At 36.2% G+C, this 27973-nt stretch overlaps 2 protein-coding genes across 7 annotated transcripts in view; one reads left to right on the top strand and one right to left on the bottom strand.

The window, feature by feature from the left end:
* Positions 1–8912, bottom strand: part of LOC106073050 (transmembrane protein 245-like) — a 28960-nt gene extending 20048 nt beyond the window's left edge. For all 3 annotated transcript variants that reach the window (XM_056003941.1, XM_056003940.1, XM_056003942.1), the window contains exons 1-5: positions 8361–8912; positions 4609–4822; positions 3368–3447; positions 2469–2603; positions 419–605 (exon numbers count right to left, since the gene is read on the bottom strand). In XM_056003941.1, the coding sequence (XP_055859916.1) occupies positions 419–605; positions 2469–2603; positions 3368–3447; positions 4609–4822; positions 8361–8861 (1117 nt within the window). In that variant the 5' untranslated portion in view covers positions 8862–8912. The remainder of the gene's footprint in view (positions 1–418; positions 606–2468; positions 2604–3367; positions 3448–4608; positions 4823–8360) is intronic.
* The window catches only part of LOC106079871 (latent-transforming growth factor beta-binding protein 1-like), an 83599-nt gene extending 57571 nt beyond the window's left edge, over positions 1–26028 (top strand). Inside the window, exons 1-8 of one of the 4 annotated variants that reach the window (XM_056003946.1) lie at positions 15066–15165; positions 16284–16352; positions 19261–19323; positions 20690–20815; positions 21484–21666; positions 22429–22611; positions 24148–24249; positions 25550–26028. In XM_056003946.1, coding sequence (XP_055859921.1) covers positions 16298–16352; positions 19261–19323; positions 20690–20815; positions 21484–21666; positions 22429–22611; positions 24148–24249; positions 25550–25647 — 810 coding nt within the window. In that variant the 5' untranslated portion in view covers positions 15066–15165; positions 16284–16297 and the 3' untranslated portion in view covers positions 25648–26028. Of the gene's footprint in view, positions 1–15065; positions 15166–15190; positions 16353–19260; positions 19324–20689; positions 20816–21483; positions 21667–22428; positions 22612–24147; positions 24250–25549 lie in introns of those variants that run through there. The other 3 variants (XM_056003947.1, XM_056003948.1, XM_056003945.1) reach the window with 3 other exon arrangements.
* Positions 26029–27973: the final 1945 nt, after the last annotated feature.

Raw genomic sequence — 27973 nt, 5'->3', positions numbered from 1 at the left:
ATCAACTAATTGAACATATTAAAGATAATTTTGGCCGCAATAAAAATTTGGAAATATTGGGTCATCTGCCTTTTGGTTTCTGCTGATATACAATTTTCGCTCCTCTGGTTATCTGACATTCTTTTAAGGTGACCTGCACTACGTAGTCTGTTCTTTTTTATTTCAGTCATTATCGGTGGTTCTTTATACAATTGATATATCTCATGATTAGTTTGTTTCCTCCACCTCGTTTCATTTTGTATAGCATCATAGATTTTCTTAAGAATTTTTTGTTCCCAAGTAGATCTATTTAGTAGATTTTCGGTTGTCTTTGTCAATGTCCAGGTCTCACTTGCATACATTGCTACTGGTCTTATTAAGCTTATCTTCACTGGTGTTTTAATCACATAATTGACAAACTATGCAAGAAGAAACTTACTGATTTTTTTCACAGCATGGTTTAGCAAAGGTACCAGCAGCAACAGCAGTACAATCCAGACATGCATCCACAGCCTCACGATAACATGACCCCAAAAAAGTGCTAGAAAACAGCGATCTACCATGGACTTTACGGGAGGTGGTGGAGGTATGGAGTCTGGTTCATCCTTGAAGGATACTCCCTCTTTCTGTTGAAAACACATACAAAGAAAACAAAAAGTTAAAATCAATCTTCAATCAGACAAGATAGAAAAAGATTTATCTCATAATTGTTAGGCTACATTCCAATCTCCAAATCTAATGTGATCCCCACAGATCCTCATTTCACCTAGTGATTCCCACAGATCTTAATGTGATCCTCAGAACCCCACCTATCTTCTTTTGATGTCTACAGATCATTAAGCAATCCTCACAGATCCTCAAGTGATCCCCACATATCCTCAATTTATCCCTACAGATCTTCATGTGATCCCACAGATCTATGATTGATATTTGATCCGATTTCATGAAAATAACACAAATAAGTAGACAAAATTGTGGGTAAGCTGTGGATTTAAGATTATTAAGTTAGTAAAGTTCCCCTTTCAGACCTTGCAATCTATAGGGCAGATGATGTTAAGGTCATCCATTTCTTTGGCCAACGGTTAACGAGCATGGTGTCATGTGGCCAGCACAACGACCAACTGCTTTTATTAAACAATAAAACAAATTTGAAACAATCTTTAAACAGGTAACTGTGAGAAAGCTTTTGAATCTATGGAAAATTCTTTTGCAAAAATAAAAAGATAAAAAGCAATACTTAGAATCAGAAATTATTCAACAATAATAATGAATTTTAATGTATATATTATTTTAAATCTTAAATGGCAGTGGTAGGTAAGTTTGTTTGAAAAACGTAGACATGGATCCTTTCTATGACCTAGGCTTCTTGTAATGCTTAGTGGGGATTAGTCATTGGACCTAGTAAGATCTAGAAAAATCTAAATATCTAGATCTAGATCAAGTGACGTACCTAGGCTAGTGTATATGATACCTAGCGCGTCAAAAAAAAAAAAAAAAAAAAAAAGACAACTGAATTTTTTTTTACTGCGATGGTTACCGAGTGACATTAAGCATGTAAAGTGTTCTATACAAAAGCTAATTAGAAAAAAAAATTTCCTGGTCAGCAGTGGTTTTTAGTAGGATATCAAGAAAGAGGCAGGTTTGTTCTTTTATGTTGTCCAGGCAGTTTTTCTTTGGACAACCCTTTCTTCATGCTTCCTCCACTGTACCTTGAAGAGTGACTTTTGATAGTGAGTCATATCCTACAATATGACCAAACCAACTCAGCTTTCATCTCTTCAAAGTATTGAGGAGTTCCTCCATTTTGCCAGCCAGAGTGTTAACTTGTAACAGCACAAACTCATCTGTCTTCTTTTCCTGGCATCTGATACCCAACATTTTTCTGTAGCATTTACTCTCAAAGTTTTGAATTCCTCTTTCAGCCTCACCATCCAGTGTTCAACTTTCACAACTGTATAGAAGTACAGAGACCACTAGTGAAGAATACAGTTTCAATTTGATTTGGAAGCTGATGTTACTCTTCCAGATTTTCTATCTTTTCCTATGTCTCACCCTAGGTATTTAAAGGAGTCCACTTCTTCTAATGTTTGGCCATTCAACTGTATGCATAATCTCGTACCCATTTATGGTTAAGATAAGAGTAAATACTTCTAGAGTTTCCATCACAATATGTTCCAGAAACCAGTAACAAAGAGCTGGAGAGAGAATGCATCCATGCCGCACTCCTATGGATGTCCTAAAACCAGTAACAAAGAGCTGGAGAGAGAATGCATCCATGCCGCACTCCTATGGATGTCCTAAAACTTTCTCCAGTTTGGTTGTTCAGAAGTACTGAGCTATTTGCATTTCAGTATAGGGCTTTGATAACACAAACAAAAAAAAAATTGTTACGCCCAAATGTAGAACCAATGTTTTAAAAATTGAGTCCTGCAACTCCTAACATAATAGTTACAGTGTTCAACATTCAAGAAATAAAACAGAATACATACTGATTTTGATGACTTGTCCACAGCAGAAGATGGAGCGAGAGTTAGACTTTGAGGTTTCAACAAGGGTTTAAGCTCAGGATTATATTCAAGGACTGGGCCCTCTTGAAGTATGGCACAGTCAGACATGCTTTCAGACTAAAAAAAAAAACGTTTTCTGAAATGTATTTCCTTTTCAACTGTTATATATATAAGTCAATTTCTTTCACCTTTTGTTTTTGTATTTGAAGATTATGGTTCAGTGTTTTATGTACAATTGATACTTTACTTTTGAGTCTTCTGTCCTGAAGGCTTACTAAATTAAGTGACTTTACCAAAGGTGTCACTCTAGTCAAACGAGAATATTCATTTGTAATGGATCTCACTGCTCTATTTTGTGTCTGTTCCAGTATCTTAATGTTTTCTTGAGTTGAGGGGTCCCAAACAGAGGATGCATATTCTATTATTAGCCTAACCAAGTCATTAATGTATGGTTGTACAACAGCCATCAGAAATGTGACTTTTCTGACAAAACATTTACTTAGTGAATACTCAAACATCAATTTATAACTATAACAACACAAAGTAGTAATACTACATAAAACACTGAACCATTACTTACAAATACAAAAACTAATAAAATATTCAGAAAGACACAAAGATAAAGGTACATTTCTTATTCCACATGCTAGGACTAATTCATACAAGTGCTTTTTTTTTTTTTTTTTTTTTGGAATGAGTGTCTGTAATTTACATTGCAATGGGCATGAGAATAACTGCTAGCTATGGAAATATGAATTTTAAACCATGAACATCTGTCAGAAAGCTAACATTCTTTACAGATTTGAGATGTAAAAAAAAATGTCTTGTATCATTCTTCTTTTCATTACTTACGTTCTATAGGTATAAAAAAATTTGCTTACCTTAATATCATGACCTGGATGTATGAAGCCTATCCCCATTGTGTTCAATACCCTAAAACAAATAGACTTCCTTTTGGGATCTTCAAAAAAGAAAAATTAGATATAAATATAAAAGATGGAGTGAGATGAAATTGAAAACAAATAATTAATGCCAAAAAACGATAATGCCCCCATTTTCTTTGTCTTATCTAAAAGTGATGTAGGGAAAATACTTCCAAAGTAGAAACAACTTTCATCTAGTTTTCATTTTTTTAGTTCTTTAGTTTAAACCTCAGTGAAGGCTGAAATCTATAGGGCAAACTTTGGTGTATCTCTGAGTGCACACAAAAATTTCAAATTTTAAATAAGTACATAAAAAAAAACTTGTCAATAAATACATGAAAAAAATTCAATATAAATATATTTAGGAAAAAAAACAACAATAAATACATGATATGACTGATGTCAGAATTCACCATTTATTTCAGCCCTTTATTCATGGTTGTCCCTTTCGTAAAAATGGTGCCTGATACTTCATGTAAATAGCAAAAGTGTTGTATGACTATGTTAACCACATGACATCTTTCAAGATGAATCCAGCCCATTTATTGGCTGGGTCTTATAAAGGAACTTATTATATTTATAGAATGTGCTATCTAAAATGTAGAGGCGCAGTGGCTGAGCGGTAACATGTTTGACTTCTGAACCAGGCGTCCTTGGTTCGAATCTGGTGAAGACTGGGAATTTTTTATTTTGGGATCTTTGGTAGCCTCTGAGTCCACCCAGCTCTAATGGATACCTGACTTTAGTTTGGGAAAAGTTAAGGCGGTTGGACAGATGACCTTTACAGCATCTGCCCCATAGATCGCAAGGCCTGAAAGGGGAACTTTACTTTACATTAGCCATTAGTTTCAAACATGTGTTGAGGTTGTGTTTTAAAAGTAAGAGCTAGTAATGACTTGACACTGACCTAGATAATTCAGTTTGTATGAAACTAATTAGAATGTGTGGTAATTAATAGGCCAGTTTTTATCTAAGTTGTACACCATTAGACTAAAACCTACAATGGAAAATTACTGCCCTTTGTAAGTTCAACCAGATTTAAATGATAAAATTGATACTAATGAGCATTATCTACATTTGTGAATCATTCAATAACCTTTTCAGCATACTGCATTAATATTCAAAAAGTATATTCGAAACTTATATTTTAAACAAATGTATTTAATTAAATCAGATAATTATTTTCAATAGAAACATACCAGTTACTGGAGAACTGTTCATCTGCACAAAAGCTCCAACCATGACCAGGAGGAACATAAGAATGACAAAAGGTACTTTGAGTGGCCCAGCCAGATTGGCCAAGTAGAAAAGGACAGAGGCCCAAACTGGTGCTGATAGGTACTGAATCCATCCTGAGACTTTATTCCACATAAAAACCACACAAATCAAATAGCCAATGACGAAGGTCCACACCTGGGAAAAAGAGTATAAAGGTTTACTATAATTTAAAATACAGTTATGATTTTAAAATAAATATAGTTATGTAAGCATAAATCATAGTTTAAGAATTGGATATTTTTTTGCTTATAAGAAGGCCTAATTATTTCTGAAAACTTAATACAGCACATTTAATTCTATATATAATTGTACTTATCTTATATAATACAGACGTTACTTCAAAAAAGAAGATAATTACGTCCTACACGTCTTGCATTCTGTCATGCATATTAACCAATGACTTAAATTCTGCCAAGTCACTGGTTTTCCTGGCCAGTTCAGGCAACACATTCCATGCTCTAATAGCATTTGTACAAATTTGTCCTGGCATAAGGGATAAGGAATGTGTCTTTATCTTTGAGTCTTTATGAGTATTTTATTAAATTTTGTTTTTGTATTTGAAGATTATGGTTCAGTGTCTTATGTATAATTGCTACTTTACTTTTGAGTCTTCTGTCCTGAAGGCTTTCTAAATTTAGTGATTTTATTAAATGTTACTTTACTTATAATATATAACTGCTGTTTTGATAATGTTGATGCACCTATTCAAGAAGAAACCAAAACCAGTAAAATTCATCTGGACAAATCCATTGTTGTTTGAGACAGGAGTCTTAAATATTTAAATAATTTATTTTTTTATGGTGAATCAATTGACTTCCAAGCCAAGGGGTCTTGATATTGATTTCTGGTAAAGACTGGGATTTTGAGATTTGTTTACAAGGCCCTTCTGTCCACAAATTCCTGTTTGACAATATGCTGGCAGCACTACTAGACTAATTCAATTAATACTAATACTAGTAATACTACAATTATAGATCTACATGAATATAATATGCATATATATAAATATAGAATTATAGATCTAAATATGATATATATTATATTATACTCTAGACCTAGACTGTCTAAGTCTAGAGTCTAGGACAGCATGGCTTGACTTCCAAACCCATGGTGTTAGTTGATTGTTGTTTTTACATTTGCTTCATTTTTTAAAAACCCTTGTGATAATCTTAAAGGAGGATTCCTAAGCTTTTGAATGATACCACATTGTCAACAAATGAAAGTCGTATTTATTTAGAAAATTTACAGTAAAGTCGTAGGTAAGAATGATTTTTTGCATTTACCATCATTTTTAAGCAAACTTGTTTTATATTACATTTTTTTATTGTATTTAGAAATAGATTTATTCTTTAAGTTTGTTATTTCATTATTTTCTAATGAAATATTGCCCTCCAAAATAAAAAAAAAACTTACCCTAACATGCTGTTATCAATTATAAATAATGCCAAATTAGGCTATTTTTTAAAATGGGTAAGTGGAAAAATTATAACTACCATATGATCATATACCATAACAATCTATGACTATAGTATTAAAATCAATATTTCTATTATAGATTGGTGTTAGAAATCTTTTTTTTCTATACTTAAGTACACAAAATATAAAAGGAAATCAGCTTATAGGGCAAGTTTGGGTTCATCCTGATAATGTTAAATAAAGTTACTCCATAATGCAGCAACATGTGGAGCCAGACATTAGCAATTCTCATTGATAATATGAAGTATAAATGATTATTATGCATTGTTTAATGGCTTATCAACCTAGTGGAGAGAATGCAATCAAGGTGTTATTTTACATTATATTTATTAATATTATAAAGCTGAGGAAGTTTCTACCAAACGGCATTCTAGAAAAAGAATCGAAGTCAATTTACAAACAATTGGATTAGCTGTGAATGAATGTTAGCTGCATGTGAGATGAAACAATCAAATTAAAAATAATATAATGGAGTAGCTGTGTTCCAAATTTTGGTTATAAAGTTATGATGAGATAAAGACGAAAATTCATTTTTTTTTTTACATTTTCTTTAGTCCATTTTTCTACACATAAAACGGCATAACTTTGCTCCTATAAAACATAGAAAGATACACTTGGTATCATTGTAAACCTCTCAGCAAGCTCTACATAACTATATACTTTCTGTTGTTATAGTTCAAGATTCTATATTTATTTTGAATTTTTAGTCAAAGTACCTAATTTTATTTTTATATATATTATATATTTTTATATATATAGTAGCTTCTTATATTAGGCACAGCTCATCAAATTCTCCTTTAAGAAACATGTCGCTTTTTTTGTTTATAATTAACTTATTTTTATGTTTGGAGCTAAAAACGATGTTTCGGGACAGTGCATGTCCAATTTAAGATAAGTTCCTGTATTTTTGTTCCGCTTTTCCAAAGCAGATGGCAGTTTTTTACATTCTCGGTAACCAAGTATGTAAAGCTATTGTATAAACCTCCCCCGGCAATTCATACCCATATAAGGGATGAAGGCTATATTATGAGCCTGTTTGATCGTAGGCTGGTGGATCTATCAAAATAAGCTTCCAAACATCTTAAGAAAGACATTTCAATCACATTTATTCCGTAAGCTGTTAAATAAAATTAAAAAAGGAGGTGTTTCAACATTAATAATGAATTTAACATATTCTCCTATAGTGCACAAGGCAAAATCGTAATAAGAAATATTACTGGGATTAATAAATCTATGATTTTTTCAATGAATAAAAGTGACCTAGATCGAGATATCTAGAATATATAATTTATGAATGAAAGAAGAAGTGCGGGCTGCTAATTTGAAGCCAGAGACCATGCCCACTGCAGGTGATCACACCAGGCGAGAGCTGGTGGTGAGGAGAGGTATACACTAAGCGTGTAGTGTCACAACCTATCATACAGGCAGTCGAGGGAAGGGGGAGAGAGTCATGAAAAGAATTATAAGCATCTATGGGAGGGAGGGGATGTTAAGGTGTAACAAAACGAACATCCAAAATATGAAAAGAAGAGGGTCCTTGGATGGGAATTAAAAGAAAGAGAGAATACATGTAGCCTAGTTGAAAATATCATGTTTATTAAATTATAATAATTAATTTATAGATCTATGATTTATAGAGATTTATTTCTGTCTGTTTCTACACATAGATTATATAGGTAGGCATATATAAAGAGACAAAATACTATAAATACATATTGCAGAAGTGAATCTACTTCTTTTAATACAATCTAAATAATTTTTAATTAACACAGATATAATTTATTAGCAATAATATAGTGGTGTTTCCTAACGGTGCTCGATGTGCGCTAAAGGAGAAAGCACAAAAAACTGCGTTTATTATAGGAGCATGAAGTGACCTGATTTATTTTAAAATAAAATCTTGACTATGAGTGGTAATTCAAAGAAACACAGCTATTTTTATAGTCCTTTGGTTGCAGAATAAGAATCTGCTTTCAGTTTTTTTGTAAGTTAAACCGTCACCAAATAAAAAAATAAAATAAAAATTTGACATAGTTCCCGAATACGGTGTGCCTAATATAAGAATCTACTATATATATAGATAGATTTTATAGATCTATATTATATATATAATAAATAAATATAATCTGTTTTTAAGGAAAGCCTGTAAGTTACATTTTTAAGATAGGTTTTTAAGATAATTATCCATATGACCTACCCAATTTGTATTAAAGTATTCCATGATATCACAGAAGATACTGAAAGAGCCGGTCAGAAGATACAGCATGATATGCATGGGCAAAAAGTGGTACAAAGTATAAATAGCTGGTATGGCCACCAAGAGACCTAATATGACTTTGAAATTTGTCTTGATAGCGACCGTCATTGACTCTGCTACAGTATTTCCCATTTGAAATGGTAGGAGAATCAATCCCACAGCAAACGGCGTTCCAGAAGTTTGTAAACCTTTGAGCCATTGCCGCAATACGTTGGTCAAACTTCGTTTGAACGGGTATAAAAAATTGCCACACAAAAGAGCCCAGTATAACGGTCTAATAAAAGGCGCTAGGATAAAGTAGACTGCAACAGCAACAGCGGCAGCCAATCCAACGAAAATATTGGCCACTGCATTATAAAATGCTTGCTTCAGGGGTTTTTCGTGGCCCTGTGGGAGATATTGCCATACATTGTTTAGATATTCAAGAGATGGGGAGGACATCTTGATTTATTTACTCGTCTCTTGCGTGCAATGTTTTGCTTTGTTGTAGAATGTTTTGGTCACGTGACACACGCTTTTAACAACAGCTATTCACACGGCATCCATATTATCCTAATTAGTATTATTTTGGCTACACGACACGTCCTCTTAGATCCGATCGATCTTATTTGAACATAGATTTTAGGTCTAGAAGTCTCTTTATCGATATTAGATAGATTATTCATTTATTAAAATATTTTTTTTCATCGTTAATTCCTATTGAAAAGAGTGGATCATAAATGACAGAGCCATAGCAAAATTTAAGTCATTGGCTAACATGTATAACAGATGAGGGCGTTTCGTCTAATTCCGTCAAAACTGGAAGTGATGGGAAGTTGGAAACAGCATTTGGTGAGATGGCGTTTTCAATCTGGTAGAGTTCTGCATAGTGTTCAACCCATCGTTCCATTTGCAGCGCTCGATCGCTGATGATTGAGCCATCTTTTGACTTGAGCGGAGCACACTTGCTGGTGTGAGGTCCAAAGGCTTTTCTCATGCCCTCATATAGTCCTCTTATGTTACCACAGTCGGCACAAGATTGAATATCTTCGCATAGCTCCTGCCAGTATTTGTTAGCACATTGTCTCGCTACTCTTTGGGCATTGTTACGTGCAGCTCTGAGCCTTTTTAAGTTGCTTGGGGTGGGATCCTTCTTGTAGATTAGCATGGCTGCTCTCTTGTTCGTAGTGGCAGTTTCCATTTCTGGTAGACTAGGTTCAAACCAGTCTTCGCTTTTCTTGGTTTTGTTTCCAAAGACCAGTGATGATGTTTGGTAGATTGTATCACGCATAAACGTCCAGCTTTTTTCTACCTCAGTCACAGAGAAGTTTTTAAAAGCTTCCTCTAATTTGTTCTCAAATTCGGTGCAAAGATCAGGATTTTTTGTGCTAGTAGTATTCAGGCGTGATTTTCTTTTTCCCTGTGATGTGTGGATCTTAGTTGGCAGCAGTCTTGTCCGGCAGGACACTAAAGTATGATCAGTATCACAAAAGAATTGAAGCGGCTTTAATCAAGAGGGATAAAAAGAAAGCTGCCCTGTCTGCTAGCCCTAAATCAGAGGCATACACATGTACGAATTGTGGCAAAGTCTGCCGTTCTAGAATTGGCTTGATTAGCCACACCAGATTCTGCCCCGTCTCAAGATTAAGCCAAAACCAGTGACTCATTTGGGCGCATCCATTGCCTTTCGAGACAAAAGGAGCCATATATATATAACAGATGAATGACGCGTAGGACGTAGGCCCATTAATCAACTTTTATTATTATTTTTTTAAAGTAACTTCTGTATTTTATAAGATAAGATAAGATTATTTTTAGAATAAAAAAAAAAAGAAAAGATTTTATGACAAGTCTTCATACTTTAATTAAAGCATTTAAATGAGTGATTCCCAAAGTGATCGATCTATATAGACCCCGAGATACAGAAGTCCTTCGAAGAGCGTGTCTGCAAAGCATCCACACAATCCTGATGCAGTCACAGCTGCGATGGGCAGGTCACGTCTACAGAATGGAAGACCACCGCATCCCTAAACGACTCTTGTATGGCCAACTAAGTGAAGGAAAGCGCTCGCAAGGTGGTCAAAGAAAGCGCTTTAGGGACACCCTCAAAGCTTCTCTGAAGGCGTTCAGCATAGACCCAGGCAACTGGGAGACAAAGGCACATGACAGAGCATCATGGCGTCGCGCTGTGAAAACTGGCGCACAGGTTGCTGAGGAAAAAAGAACAACGCTGGCAGAAGAAAAACGCCAGAAAAGAAAAGCAAGGCCAATGACACTAGCTCCAGCTGGAATAACCTGCCCAGTGTGCGGCCGAACATTCCGGGCTCACATAGGTCTCACCAGCCACATGAGGAGGCATAAAACCCCAGTGCAAAGCCCTCAGCCCCCTGGATGACAAAGTGGTCATCATCGAACCACGATGGACGGACTATATATTCACACGGCATCCATATTATCCTAATTAGTATTATTTTGGCTACACGTCCCCTTCGAGCCGATCCGATCGATCTTATTTGAACATAGATTTTAGGTCTAGAAGTCTCTATATCGATATTAGATAGATTATTCATTTTTTTAATATTTTTTTCTTCTTTAATTCCTATTGAAAAGAGTGGATCATAAATGACAGAGCCAAAGCAAAATTTAAGTCATTGGCTAAGTAACTTCTGACGTATTTTATAAGATAAGATTATTTTTAGAACAAAAAAAAAAAAGATATCATGACAAGTCTTCATACTTTAATTAAAGCAATTAAATGAGTGGTTCCCAAAGTGATCGATCTATATAGACCCCAAGGTGTCTACGAAGATTAGGCTATAACAGGGTCTACAAAAGTGAATTGAGGGGAGATGTAAGCGGATGATCATGATAGTAGATTTCTTTTTTAGCATGACGTAACTTTAATTTTTTTATATCCCATTAATTTCCACCTTAGGTTATTCTTTTCTTGTTATATGAATGAACATTCGTTAACTTTAATTTTAATAACCTAACTCTTTCTCTCCTAACTGACGATACCAGCGATGATTCCACCAGAATGTGGTAAATAATTACGGAGAAAAAGAGTTAATATAGCTTAAATGCCTATAGGTATACTAAAAATGAGCATGGCCGAATCTAAAAAGAAATATGTAAACTGTACAGTGTTGATTATTTGAATTCTTTCCATTCTAATCGAACAAACAATTGCCTATCTCTCTTTTATGCAACATGGATGGTTGCCTCGTCGAGGATGGTTGCCTGGTCGTGTGGTTTGCGCGCTGGACTGTCGTTTGGATTTATCAATGGTCCTGGGTTTAAACCCTGCCCGCTCACATCCTCCGTCGTCCTGCGGGAGGTTTGGACTAGGAAGTAAACTATCTTCAACTCTAAAGGAACATGCGAAACATTTAAAACATTGTACAAAACAAACAACAAAGTTTTGTGTATGCCCCTATTATGCTGTGAAACCAATTTACCTGAAGGATCATTGGAGATATAGCCATGCCTAAAATAGATACAGATTTGAAATACTTTCAAACATTGAAACTCATAGTGGATAAATATCTTCTCTTTCACATCACAGAGGGAAAATACTATGAACGTCTGTGTAAAAAAATAATACTTTTTAACGGCTGGTAAAATACATTTTCCGCCTATAGTGTAAGTCAAACCAGGAAACCTTAACACTATAGTCAGAAAATCTGATTTAATCAGCCTTTAAAAAGTAAAGTGTTTCAAACAAACCTGCATCTAATATTAAAGAGTTCTTTAAGCGGCCTTCGTAAGATTAAAAACTTATAAGTCACGTTTAGGTAAAAAAAAAGATTATATTGTACACGCTATTTCTGCCACATCCCAATATAGGTTCAGAACGAGATTCTTGCACAATTATTAATTGGTACCTGACAAAAAAAAATCAATTTAAAAAATTAACCAATTAGTTAACTGACTATTGGTCATTAATTATTTTGTTTGGTATCAAACAAGGGAAAGAAACATTGTACTTAATAGATGTGGCGCGGTATAAGTAAAATTATTCCCCTTTATATTTAAAAGTTTGAAACTAACAATAGATAGATATGAACTCTACTTTAATAAGCACTTTATTGGCACGAGTGGTTAGTGCATTGGCTTGAGCAGGATTGGTCGTCAATTTCTAATTCAAGTCGTACAGTACAACTTTATTTTTATAAAATGCATCTGCAAAGATATCACGTTAACCTTCACCCAGACACACCCTTCTTTACCCTACCCCACCTTCTTTCCCAACTGGTCCAGACAAGAGATAGGATCATAGCGTATTGAACACGCTAAAGGCAATGAAATTGCGCTAAACGCAAACAATAGGTAAACATATTGCTAATCGCACAGTTTTATTATTTTTAGTTTAGATCTAATAATAAGGCTTTTCTTCGAGTCCGAAGATTAGTGAGGAATGCAGTATTTCCCGTGGATGCGCAGCCCCATCTGTGACCTACATATTTTGCCACATCTAGCGCAAGCATAACCATTGTCCGTAGGAGGTCCATTGAGATTTTCTTTTCGCCGCCTGCGTTTGTCCTCGGCAGCAGATTTTCTTTAGGTCTCAAATGTATATCCCGCGGCCTTCGTGAGTGACCTCCAGCTGTCTCGTTCTGAGGCCGCATGCAACCAGGAGCTCTCTTCTATGTCAGCCAAGGAAAGTTGACGCCTAAGCTGGTCTTTGAAGCGTTTCCGTGGGGCGCATATCTGTTACCTCGACCACCTTTTAGTTCACCAAAAAAGACTGCCTTTGGCATACGTTCGTCTCCCATACGGGAGACGCTGGGTAGTTTAGATCTATTGCAAATTTCTTCATCTTCTTTATCTAGCCAGCTTTATTGCTGCTGAGCTGTGAGCTCTTTTGCAGACTGTGCCAAGGAAAAAAAGTGTGCTGTTTTCTTCCGTTGTTCAGCACTGCCGTACAAGGTGTTGGTTATATTGGGCTGTAGTGGAAGTAGGGTCTGCCTAAGCTGGATTAGGGAGGGGCATTCAAAGAGGATATGGTTTAAGGTTTCATAAGGGTGGGAGCAGTGTCTGCAAAGGGGAAGTTGTATGGAGTTTATTTTGTTCAGATGGTAATTTAATAGAGGTGTGTGTCCGGTTCTTAGTTGGAAAATTGTAGATTGTTCTTTGCGGGGGAGGAAGTTAATACTGTTCAGTTTGTATTGCAAATTTAATTACAGTCTGATCCAAACTAATTTATACAATTATTTTTAATATAAGCTTTGTTTAAAAAAAATGTATTTTTTAAATGTTTCTTGTTCCTTTTTCTTTTAGTGCCATAGAAGTTTTCTTCAAACATTTGTTGTTGTTTTATAAATTGTTGGTTTGTGTGTGTGTGTGTGTGTGTGTGTGTGTGTCCTTTTATCGTAATGTAAAGAAAAATTATTTAAATCCACAGTGTTTTAAAAAAGACACTTTTATTCCACAACTTGGAATCACGAAAATATTGAACACACACTTCAATTACACAAAATAATTCAATCTAATTTAATTTTTAATTTAATTTAATTTCCCAAGTGGATTCACAAAATAGACACAATAAGCTGATTTGAAAAAAAAAAAAAAAAAAGACCAACCCACTTCCCGTCATTCCCTTAATTTAAATACGCACATCCTCTTAAATAGCTAGAAATCTATTTTTAGCACTTTAAGCAAATTCCTTTATCTTATATAATACAGACGTTACTTCAAAAAAGAAGATGATAACGTTATCAAGTAATAGCCTAAGTACTCTTAATTCAGTAATGACTTCTTAAAGAGAATAATTTTTTCATTTAAATGTGATCAATTTAAATTCCTAGTACCAAACTATATTTTGTTCCTGTGGGTCAAGGGTTGCCTGAGTTAGCCAGGAAAAACGAATGACTTGGCAAAATTAAAGTAATTGTTTTACACGTATGACTAAATTGACCCAGAAACACGCTAGGACGTTTTGAAGTAACGTCTGTATTTCATAAGATAAGATAAGGATGCTATGGTCACTACAACACAGAACTCGCTCAAGATCGAATTTAGACTTGACGTAAAGCCCTAAGGTATTGGAGCACTGGGGGCCCCTTGTAGTCAACATAATGTTATTTTTCTTTTGCTCTTTCTATAAATTGGTTAAAAAAAAAAAAAATATCCATGGAGACATCTTTATCCTGACCTAGGCTATAGCAAACGCATGAGCTCAGAAACTCAGAACTCGCTATAAATCTAAACGAAGAATGCAGCGAAGCGTGAAGTAAAATGTCTACCAACAGTGTACAGTAATTAATAGTTAAAGCGGCGACTCAAATTTTAAATATTTTTTGAATGACATGAAACCCAAACCAAACAAAAAAATCTGATGTATAATTTTTTTTTATTTTTTTTATTTTTACAAAGGTGTAAATTGTTACTGTTCTCGGTACACTTTTTACGAGAAATGGCTAGAGTCTAATTATTGGTCTGAACAAGTAGGCCTAGCATTCTTCTATTGATTCTGTTACGTTTGCACTCGTGGAACCTAAATTTGTAAGGTTAGGCGGAAGTCACCAAAATGAAATGGAATACAGCAATTACATTTTTTTAAAGACAAAATATACCTCCCTTCGTTTCTATCCTCCTCTCTCCCCCCCCCCTTTTTTTTTTAGGAAAACGGGACTGCTTCTCATTTTTTTCTCCCCAAAGCTTTGTCCCTCGTTATTTTAGTGATAAGCGACATTTGTTAGTAGAATCTGTAGTCAGAACGACACTATCTAGAAACAGATCTTTTTTTGTTTTCACACCAAAGAGAGTAAGTAACCTAATTAGCAGCACAGATGTGTTTGTTCATTAGATCTAACAGGCTACGTTTCCTACAAAGTATTAGTACAGACGACCAGTTCATTCATTCGTTGTTCATTTGAAGATACATGGAGGAAAAAAAAACTGTAAATAGCTTTTTGGTTTGTAGCACCAAATAAGTTTAACTCTTTCTCTCCTAACCAACGATACCAGCGTTGATTCCACCAGAATGTGGTAAATAATTGCGGAGAGAAAAAGTTAAGATAAAGGAAGAAATAGACATTCACTCTATGACAGTGGCGCAACTAAGAACGTGTCTAAAAACAAATTCACTCGGATATAATTGTACATCTTAAAATAATAAGCTAGTGCAGTGGTTTCCAAATATTTTTTTAATGACCCTTTAAAATTTATCTTATCTTATATAATACAGACGTTACTTCAAAAAAGAAGATGATTACGTCCTACGCGTCATGCATTTAGTCATGCATATTAACCAATGACTTAAATTCTGCCAAGTCACTGGTTTTCCTGGCTAGCTCAGGCAACCCATTCCATGCTCTAATAGCACTAGGGAAGAAGAAGTATTTGTACAAATTTGTCCTAGCATATGGGACGAGGAATGTGCCTTTAATTGAAAGGATTAACTAAAGACGAAATACGTGTGTGTGTGTGTGTGTGAGTTAATTCCATTGATGGTAAATAAAGTCTTGACCTTATTAAATAAGATCCACTATCATAGACCCCATGTTTACATCCCATGGATACCCAATTAATTTTCACTTTCGTAGACCCCATTGAGGTCGTCTGAAGGTCTAAATTGACCACTTTGGGAACCACTGGGCTAGTGCATTCATTTACATAATTATACTTCGAAATTCAGCTGATTTTTAAAAATGTAGCGGACAGCAATAAGGTTCAATTTAGTCTCCTTGACATTGTTTTATTTTACATGAAAATCTACAATTTAACAGCAATATCTAATTTTGTCTATAATTACGTTAAAAAACAAACATCACGCTATTTATACCTTGTGGTCTACGTCGTTGCGGTAAATGTTTCAGCATATAAAAGTTGTAATTTGACATTTTCTATTTTGTTTTCTTCATGGCGCTAACGTGTCTCAAGACTTAATCACACACATGTATCAGCCTAAGCAAGTTTCGCTCACTTTGGTTGTAATAGCGCTTTGTTTTGGTAAGTAGTTCATTTAACTTTTCAGTATGTATCCACATTTTCTTTTTAAAAAGTCGCTTTTTAAAAATACACGGAATTCCAAAGGGTCAGAGTGACTTAACTAGTATTAGGATAGGTCATCAGACCAGTGACCTCTGCTGTACTGGCAAGTTAGTCCAGTGGTACTTTGTGGTCCCAAATTATATTATCTAGGCTATTAACTATAGCCTCTAGATATACAAAATTACTGAGACAGACAAGTAATAATAGTGAGATTTCAGTTGCAATCAAAAAAAAAAATAGAGTTTATTTAGAAACAAAAGAAAAGAGATCATGGAATGTATAGATGGAAATAAAGGCTCACAAAAGAAAATGAAATAATGAAACAAATCAAAGTAGGAAAACAGGTTCAGGTCTACATGATTAAAGAACCACCACCAAAGAGGTACAGTAGTGTCTTAGATCAAAAACCAAAACGATGGTTTACAATAATATCATCCATACACTAACAATGAAAGGACTTCATCCATGAGACACACTAGTGTCTCGTATCAAAACAAAAGATGTATTTTAAAAAAAAAAAAACTAACAGGAAAGGATAAGAGACTAAGTAGACATAATATTTACATAAACCAACTTATTACTAACAAATAAATAAAGTCTACTTAGCTCATTATCGAAGCACTCTCCCCATGACAGTGGCACACTCCTCTTGAGTAACACAGTAATAATACAACAACACAAGAATTAGTTAAACATTATAGAGATTTAGTTCAAACTACACTGGTCAGCTCAAAGACTCAAGACAGTGGCGAATGTAAACAGTTAACAGGGACTTAAAGTAAGTATTAAAGGGGACTAACTCTTATTGAAAACAAAAGTAGCTACCCTTATTGTCCCTCTTGTCACAGTCAGCTACCACTGGATATATTGAATGCTGGTCTGATAGAAGGCAGGAGAGCTGCTGGTCGTCCACACAAGATGCACTGGTGTATGTAAGCCTGACATGAAGCACCTCAAGATTGACATTTGTTTCCATGAATGTGCGACCTGAATAAAGGAATTGTAAAATTATTTCTTTACTTCGATGTTCCAGTATAGCGCAAAGGGGCAAACAGAATGCAAAATCTTGGAAGACAACAGCCACACGCTCCATCATAACTACATCAAGCCGTCGCGAAGTGAGCGACTTCTATCAATCAAGACTAGAACCGAGCGGTACAAAAGCTCGTTCGTTCCTTACTCGGTCAGATTATATTACTTGAAGGGGGGGGGGGGGCAAATGAATGTCCTAATTTGTTGTTTACATTAAATATTATGCCACTGCCAGGTAGAGTCAAAAATACTAGACAGCACTGATGCTATAGATGACCTTTGATGCACAGAAATGGCTGCCTGGTCGTGCGGTTTGCGCGCTGGACTGTCGTTCAGATTTATCGATGGTCCAGGGTTCAAACCCTGCCCGCTCCCATCCCCCGTCATCCTGCGGGAGGTTTGGACTAGGAAGTAAACTATCTTCAACTTTGAAGGAACATCCGAAACATGTAAAACATTTTACAACATTTTTAAAACAAACATTTTACAGAAAACACGACGATTTGAATTGAGCTTTGTCACGTGATCTCATGATGTCGAAGGTCAAAATGCAAGGCCCCCCACGCCCCAAAACCCTAGCTACGTTACTTTATGAGTGTTTATTTTTGTGATATTCACATTTAAAAGAAAACTTCGATCTTTATCCATTTTTTTTTTAAGAAATAATAACCCAAATTGTAACAAATTGTTACCCAATTATTTAACATAGATTTAATAGGCCAAGTACGTATAAACAGACTCGTAAGGGCACAAAGCCATATACATACACACTCTGGCGCAGTAATGGCCCAATCTGTTCCCTATATGAATATTGGCAATTACATTGATAGCGAACAATACTAAACTACTATTATTACTTTACGATAATACTATTACTACTGTGAGTTACCAATAAAAAACAAGTCCATGGCTTGAATATTCCTTGTAGTCTAGATCTATGTAGTAAAAAAAAAAAAACAGTCTGTACTTCAATCTTATTGGACAAGAATATAGAACGGATGTCCCATAGTACCCATGCAATGTCCATTAAGAGGCGAATCGGCTTTTCATCCGTAAGTAGCACACACTGACAAAAACTCCAGTGTCGCTCTTAATCTCCATCTCTACATGTAGAAAATCACGCAATGTTCACGTTGGCCGTATACAGACAAGACAGACGAGAAGCAGGACCTCGTTCTTTGGGCATTCGTAATAGAAGGCCTTAACACTGACTTGCGACGTCGCAACCTGTGGGCAGGGGAGACGAAAAGCTCGTTGCCACGTCTGTACGACTTGGCAAAGAGCTATTGGTCTAAAGTAAAGTAAAGTTCTCCTTTCAGACCTTGTGGTCTGTAGGGCAGAAGATGTAAAGGTCTTCTGATTCTGTGGCCTACGGTTAACGAGGGTGTCATGTGGCCAGCACAACGACCAACCGCCTTTTACTTTTCTTTACTTTTCCCCAACGAATGTCAGGTACCCATTTAGAGCTGGGTTGACCCAGAGGCGCCCAAAGATCCCGAAATGAAAATCCCAGTCTTCACCGGGATTCGAACCCGGGACCTTCGGTTCGGGAGTCAAGCGCTTTACCGCTCAGCCACCGCGCCTCCAGCTATTGGTCTACACTGCCCACATATTGCGACGAGTTCAGGCCTTCTAGGGAGATTGGTCTGAGTGTACATGATAAGAGGTAACCATACTTTAATCTTATTAATAATATTAATATGGTTCTTGCTGTATGACCGACCAGGGGGTGCTTGATTTTGTGTGATATCAAACATTGTTTTGCTATATTGTTAGCCTTTATATTTATAATGGATAACTACATACTTTGACTGAACTGAAATTTCTTTAACAGAATTATATTTCATCTGTGGATGTAATAATGGTTACAAGCCAGACTCTTATGGCAATTGCGAAGGTTAGTAATACTTTTATACTTTATACAATCAAAACTTATTTCAACAAAAATTGTGCAATTAGCATTATTGTCTAGAACTTTCTTCCCCTTAGACTTACCTAAATTACAAACATTTCTTCAAAGAAGAACCTAGATCTAATTACGTCTTACGCATATCCAAGAGTTAATCTAGATATGGTGCATATTAATATAAAACTTGTACTCTGCTAACTCATTTTTTTAAAGCTGATACTGGCAACCCTTTCCCTGTTCCAATGACACAAGGAAAGAACGAGCACTTGTTTGACTTTGTCGAATAAGAGCTATACCTTTATGAATGCGTCTTTCTGACTATTTTATTAGGTTGTCTTTGCATGTCTTTTTAAAATCTTATCTTATCTTATCTTATTAAACAAATTACAGGTGTTACTTCAAAAAGAAGATAATTAAGTCTAATGCAATTCTTGTCATGCATGTTAATTAGTGACTTAAACTCTGCTAAGTCGTTGGTTTTTCTGGCAGATTCAGGCATCCCATTCCATTCTCTAATAGCACTATGGAAGAATGAGTATTTGTGCTTTATGTGTATTTTTTGATCTTCTGTCCTGAAGTGTCACTAAATTTAGTGAATCAACTAATATATTAATATAATCAAATGTGAGTATTCGTTTGTAATAAATCTCACACCCCCCCCCCTTTTTAATAAAGAAAACAAAAAACACTTTTCAAATATAATGTCTCATTATGACAATGCTCTACAAGCCTGAAAAGATAAAGATAGGCCTACATTTACAAAAAAAATGTTTTTTTTAAGAGAAATAATATATTTACTATGCATATAAGTTGGACATAATTTAAAGCAACAATTAATATGTAGTTTTTCATATTATCGCGTGAACAGCAGAGCTCCTATGCCGCAGTGAAACACAAAACTAAAGGAATTTTTTATTTTTTTTTACGGAAATGTTTTCTTGAGCCTTTGAATAAGAGATTGACCCTTTAGAAAACAATTAGTTCAATTAGATACTCATTATAAGTTAGGCCAGGTTCACATCTAACTTCACATTCACCTATCCCTTGGTCTGCTGGACCTTTGGGGTACCAAACAGAATCTGTAAACCTTTTTTCTCCATGTCATTTGCTTTTGCTAGAATTTCATTATGGTATTCTTTCTGAAAATATATACTAACCTTTTTATCTGCCTGGGTGGACCACTTCTGATAGAATTTAATACCGATATTCTTCTGAAAATATTGAAACCTGCCTTGTTTCCTGCCTGGGTGGACCACTTCGGGGGGCCGATTTTGAGTTTGTGTTTCCACATAAATTGTCTTTGTAACTTTTTATTTTATATTTTTATTCAATGATTCCATGAAACTGTTTGCAGATATTGATGAGTGTACTGAAGACGGCAAGTGCAATGCTGATGTGGAGAACTGTCTTAATTATTTAGGCGGCTACGTCTGCTTGTGTAAAACCGGATACGCCAGGAATGATGAACTGGTTTGTCAAGGTTGTATACCTCTTAACTTGCTGCTATTATGTTTCCCGATTTTTTTTTCCTGCACTTTTTGTTTGCCGTTTTTCTTATAAGCTCATATCAGATTACTGATTACAAAATGGCAACAAAAGTTTTTAACGTCATTATCAAGCTGAGTGGTTAAGCGCTCGGCTTCCGAACCTGGGGTCCTGGGTTCGAATCTCGGTGAAGACTGGGATTTTTAATTCCTGGATTTTTAGGGCGCCCCCGAGTCCACCCAACTCTAATGGGTACCTGACCTTAGTTGGGGAAAGTAAAGGCGGTTGGTTGTTGTGCTGGCCACAATACACCCTGAGGCACGACATGGCCTAAAATTGTGCCGATGTGCCTAAAACCAAAACCAAACAAAACCAATACACCCTGCTCGTTAACCATTGGCCATAAAAACAGATGACCTTAGCATCATCTGCCCTATAGATCTGAAAGGGGTACTTTACTTTTATTATCACGCTTAGAAGTCAGAAGTACTACAGTGTACCATGTAAGGAGCAAAAAATGGCTGCCTATTACGTTTTACGATTTAGTCTGTCCCAACAGATACCCAACCCAACTTAACTCCTAGGGCCTACATTTATTCTTCGACTTACTAGCACAGATAATAGCTTTATAATAATGGTCAATTCAATTATAAATCTCTGCAGCGCCAGCTACAAGAGAACGGACGTTTGTAGCCAACCCAACGTCCAACCCAAATGTCGCCATGGGATTTCAGGGTCCAACTGTCCAGGCGTCGTCTCTTTTACACTGCGCCCTGCTGTGTTCACAGAGTCTACGTTCATGTCACAGTCTACTGTTCAACGAAGCAAACGGGCAATGTACGCCAGGTATGTAGTTCCTCTTTATTAAAAAAAAAATTAAAATATAACTTAGAAATGTCCAAAGATCGTAAAAGATGACTAAGGAATAGAACAGTAGCCTTGTAGTGGACAAAGCAACTGAGGTTGCAGAGACTTCTCTTCATTTTATTTCGCCGTTTAGTGATATTATTCGCAAAGTCAAGGCTGCCTGGTCGTGTGGTTTGCGCTCTGGACTCTTTCGATGCTCTCGATGGTCCCGGGTTCGAACATTCACACGCCATCCCCTCTACCATGCCGCAGAAAGTTTGGACTAGTATGTAATAATCTTGATATATGAAGGAACATCTGAAGGAACAACTGAAGAAACATATGAAGGAACATCTGAAGGATCATCTGAAGGAACATCTGAAGGATCATCTGACGGAACATCTGAAGGATCATCTGACGGAACATATGAAGGAACATATAAAGGAACATATAAAGGAACATATAAATGAATATTTGAACCTGTTAAACAAATAAACAAACGGAATAACGAACTCCGTAAACTTCTTGAGCAAACTAATATATCTTTAGATTTAGAACTTGAGTTTGGGTCTGGGAGAAATAATGTGTGCAAACATTTTACAGACAGAGTCAGTTAATATAAGCTTTGTAAAAAAAAACAATATTGTTAAAGTGGGACATTACATGTCGGCCCTCTACACAGTGATGCCACTGCCTGCACATGATACGCTCCTAGTAAATTTCTAGCCAACAAAAGTCTCGTATTACAACTTTCATCTCCAGGTACATGGCTGTATCCTTCAATCTCAGCACTTGATCCTGGTCTTGGAGTTCTTCACTACAATGAAGGATTCTACTGTGACCCGTTCTCAAATTTTATTGTTTCCAATTATAGCAATGACAAAGTGTGTATCTTTATCTCTGACGATGTAGCAAATTATACTGATGCCAAGTCGCTCTGTAGAGGTAAACAGTTTTCTTTACTTTTTTGCTAGTCTCTATACTCCTATATGGTTGTGAAAGTAGGACACTGAACGCTGAGGCTGAAAGAAGAATTCAAACCTTTTATAGCAGTGGTTCTCAACCTTTTAAGTTCGGCGACCCCTTTAATCAATCCCCCACTCTGCCGCGACCCCCACCCACACACACACACACATACATACAGCAATAGAAGAGTAGACAATAACAATCCATAATTTCGATGGTCTTAGGCGACCCCTGGCAAATGGTCAATCGACCCCCAAAGGGGTCGCGATCCACAGGTTGAGAACCCCTGTTTAAGAGTAAATGCTACAAAAAAATGCTGGGTATCAGATACCAGGAAAAGAAGACAATTGACTTAGTATTGAGTTAACACTATGGCTGGCAAAAAGGTGGAACTCCTTAACCCTTAAAACGCGTGTGGTAGTTTATTTATTGTAATTTCATGTTGTATGCACTTAACAGCTCAGCACTTTAAGGGTTAATATTGTGAAGAAACGAAAGCTGATCATGTACAGTGGCGACTGGCTTTATGGGCATTCGGGTAAATGCCCGGTTGGCTGGTTCCCAATTGGGTGTAGGGCCATCAAAAGGGCCGCATGAACACCGGTAAATTGTTTTAAGATTTTATAATATTCTCTTTAAAAGCAACACTTTGAGCACAGTGATAAAAAACAAACAAACAGAAAATCTTATACACTTTAAATTCTAATAAAGCACTGTCGTATATACCCTACATCCATATATAGTGCTTCTAGTAGACGTCAATTCCTTAAACATACTAAACGATAAACAAGACACGTTTATTTCTTTATAGAGATCGAAGTTAGTGTTGAGTATATTCAGATGAATCTATAAAGGGACCAACAACAATGTTCCAAGTCCTAGAGATCACATGTCCAGTCACAAACCAATTCTTATTGGTTTTGGTGGAGTTGTTGTATGATCTCGAGTTAAATAAATCGACCCGGGGATTTCTATACAATCCGATTTTGATGCCCTCCCCGCCCCTGCTGTCAAAAGTCATCCTTCAAGGTACAGTAGAAGTGGAGGAATACAGTCACGTGATCTTTCCTTTAACACCTACGATGAAAGTCAAGGGACAGATGATGATGGGACAGATGATGATGTTCCCGTGTTTATTCAAATTAATAATATTTATTTATTAATATTTTTCACGGCTATGGCCAAATTTCGATTCGCTGCGGGGAAGAAGAGGAAACCGTGCCTCATATTTTGTTTGACTGCCCCAGACTTGCTGATCTTTGTCTCGACAAGTCTGGGAACCCAAAAATTCTCGACCTGTATGATGACATTTATGCACTACGCAAGACAGCAAGGTTTCTGTCCAGGGCTTTCGCAAGAGAGGATTTGAGCCTCTCTAGCCCTCACTCAAATGGAGTTTGATGATGATGATGATGATGATGATGATTCAAATGAATTAGATGTTTTGCTTACAACATGTCCTAGTAAACGTAAATGCTGATTTGTAATACGTTTTTGATACAAATCTGCTTTTAGATCTCGGGGCACTATTGTACAACGTGAATAGTGATTTGAAATGGAGACAACTAATGACTAAACTTGACCAAGTCACAGATTATTGGATTACCCATAGAAATGGTAAATATTTCAAAATTAACCATTTGAGAAATATTAATGTAGCAATCTTCTACCAATCTTCAATCTCTCTAGTTTCTACTACCAATCTCCCATCTCATTGCAACAATTTCACCTAATAAACCCTTTTTTTTTAAATAATTTCATCAATATGGGGATTTCATGCAGTGGGGTATCTAGGGTGGGGGAGGTGAAAATCTGAAAATCCCCCCGGGCCCCCACTTAAGGGGGCTCCCAAAAGAATGTTTTTTAAATTAAATATTAAATATTACGCAAAATGCAGGGGCCCTCTAAAAGTTCAAGCCCCCCCCGGGCCCCCAAATGATGGAAAATTCCTAGCTACGCCCCTGATTTCATGATAACGTTTCATTTATTATTACACCTAGATATTTTGAGTTTTTAGTCTGTGCAACTGAGTTATCATGAATAAAATAAGTAGTTTTTTATTTCTTTTAGTTTTTTGTTACTCTTAGTATATCGTAATTTTTTGGATGGAGAGACATTTTCCAATTTGATTCCCTTTTTCTGTAATTCGTCTAATTGTTATGGTAAAATTTCAGTATCTTGTGTTGTTTTTAGTGTTCTTTATACTATGCAATCGTGTGCAAATAATATGACTTTTGTTCCTGAACTAATCAAATTTGGTATTACATTTATGTAAATTAGAGACAGTAGTGGGCCTAATACTGTTCCTTGAGGTACCACCTGAGTTTACTGTTATGGTGTTGATTTGGGGCCGTTTATTATTTCTCAATGTTTACTTTCTTACTCAATGTTTACTTTCTTACTCAATGTTTACTTTCTTACTCAATGTTTACTTTCTTACTCAATGTTTACTTTCTTACTCAATGTTTACTTTCTTACTCAATGTTTACTTTCTTACTCAATGTTTCTCTCTTGTCAAATGTTTTCAATGTTTCGGATGTTCCTTCAGAGTTGAAGATAATTACTTCCTAGTCCAAACCTCCCGTAGGACGACGGGGGGGATGGGAGCGGGCAGGGTTTGAACCCGGGACCATCGATAAATCCGAACGACAGTCCATCGCGAGAACCGCACGTCCTAGCCATCTGCTAGGTTAGTGTCTGCCTGACTGTAAAGATCAATATGTAATCAATCTGTCTCTTTAATGTTAAGTACCTTTATACGTTAGTGCGTTGTAAATATTAAATCCACGGAAAAAGAAATTATTGATTTTGTGTAGTATGTCTGTCCGTCTGTACACATTTACATTTCTTAAGATGTGTTTTTTTTTTTTGGTGTCAGTTTATAGTTTTATTTTGTTGCTTGTTTTGTTTTCTACAGATCCCACCATATGTAATTCTTACAGAAACTACAGTATATACCATTATACACTTAATGACTGTTCAAATCAGTTTAAATTTATTTGTGAAATCGAATAGGAATGAACGATATTGGACGTACACTATCTTTACAACCAAAATTGTAATCCTTTTAAATGTATTTGTAGCTGGGCAAAGCTCAAGTGGGCCAGGACTCAAGACCATTGTGATGTGTACCCTCCCGTAGCTTGAGGGTGATAATTATCGTATCGAGTCGAGACCATTTGTTACAGAAGGCCTCAACACTGACGTGCAACGTCACAAGCTGTGGGGCAGTTTAGACCAATAGCTTGTTGCCACGTCGAACAGACCTACGCTTAATATAAGCTTTGTTTTTTTTTTTAATGTATTTTTATATACTCATTTTGTGAGTTAGATTTATTTAAAATTTAAGTTTATTCTATTTCATCTTAAGTTAAACTTGTCTGTATTATAGTAAAAGTTAGTTTCATTCCAAAAAAGAAGTTATTCAATTTATTTTTAAAGATACAATTTAATAATATGTCTACAGCGGTTTAGTTGTCTATAAACTTGGTTAGGCCAATAATAGAATATGCATCCTCTGTTTGGGACCCCTCAACTCAAGAAAACATTAAGAAACAGATACAAAATAGAGCAGTGAGATTCATAACAAACGAATATTCACATATGACTAGAGTAAAATCACTAAATTTAGAAAGCCTTCAGGATAGAAGACTCAAAAGTAAAGTAGCAATTATACATAAAACACTGAACCATAATCTTCAAATACAAAAACAAAATCTAATAAAATACTCAGAAAGACACAAAGATAAAGGCACATTCCTCGTCCCATATGCTAGGACAAATTTGTACAAAGGCTCCTTCTTCCCTAGTGCTATTAGAGCATGGAATGGGTTGCCTGAGCTAGCCAGGAAAACCAGTGACTTGGCAGAATTTAAGTCATTGGTTAATATGTATGACTGAATGCATGACGCGTAGGACGTAATCATTTTTTTTTGAAGTAACGTCTGTATTATATAAGATAAGATAAGATAAGCTGTTTGGTGCTACTAGTCAACGACCGGTCTACAAAAAGTAGCAATTGACGTGATAAAGCAAACCCAGCTGTGACCTGCATAATTGACATTTGGCCACATTTGATGCAGACAAAGAAGCTGTTGGCCGGAAAAGGGGGGGGGGGACGTTATCCTTATTTAGGGCTGTCTTCAGAAATTGAGGTCAAAATGGCGTCAGGGCTGATCTTCATGGCGCTTCCTGACGGCACGTCTGTTTACTCACAAATGTAACTGTGTTTTATTATTGTAATTACTTTTGTTGTTTTACAGGCTTCGGGTGTTCCTTTAGAGTTGGTACATTTTTAACCAAAACCTCCTCAGGACGGCGGCCGTGTTCGAACCCGCAATCATAGAGGCGACAGTCCAGAGCGCATACCACTCGACTAGACAGCAACTAGAGGGTCAAAATTGAGTGAAACATTGATTATGTAATTGTCGTTTAGAGAGTATGATATGGGTTGGACGGTATTGAAAATTGGAATCACGTTATATAAATCAGAAAATGTTCATTCTTAGTTTTGTCCACGTTTTTTTACAGCCCGACTCTTTTGTAAGCCTCCATGCACTAGCGCTCCGTGCTGGATTAATCCCTTATAGCACGGTCCAGGTATCTTGCAGTGTTCTGTATGGTTTGCCTGTCTCCGTACAGGGCAAGACCCCAGCATGCACCAGTTCTATCTGTTCCAAGACTAGTATCTTCGATTGTGTTTCTGAGCACCCTGCATTCGTAGAGGATGGTTCAAAATGGGGTCAGGGTTGATCGTTATAGCGCTTCCTGACGGCACCTCTGTTTACGCACAAACAGTCTGACAGTGTCGACATCTGGGCTCGTGATGGTGATTCTCCCGGAAAGTAGGCTCTTATTGGAAAGTGTCCCGTGCGAAACGGTGCTAAAATCCCCTGATCCTTTCTATCTAACTGCCACAATTTGTCCTTTCTGTTTGGGCGTTTGAGAACCTTACAGACTTCCCGTCTTGTGCTACAATGGTCCCAGCTATCGTTCCACAACAAGACCGAGACTTGTTGTGGTGAGCTGCTTATAAAAACTATATGACATTTTAAGAAAACTGTAACAATCGTATTAGTATAAGAGTTTATGACATGTCCCTCAAAGAGTCCTGCGCTCAATGGACTCAACGCTTCTAGTGGTGCCACGTTTCTCTCTTAAAAGCTACGGTCTGCGGGCTTTTTCAGTGCACGACCAAAGGTTTGGAACTCACTCCCCATTGATCTCAGACAGACAACATGCTACACTACATTCAAGAAGAACATTAAGACATACCTGTTAAAAACTTTTTTTTAGATTAACTGTCATCTTAGCTCTCGTGTTTTTGTTTGCAATATTATCA

This window comes from Biomphalaria glabrata, chromosome 11 (assembly GCF_947242115.1).
Source record: "Biomphalaria glabrata chromosome 11, xgBioGlab47.1, whole genome shotgun sequence".
Lineage (NCBI taxonomy): Eukaryota > Metazoa > Mollusca > Gastropoda > Planorbidae > Biomphalaria > Biomphalaria glabrata.
Note: the sequence above shows the minus strand (reverse complement) of the source record. Positions and strands in the feature narration are given on the sequence as shown.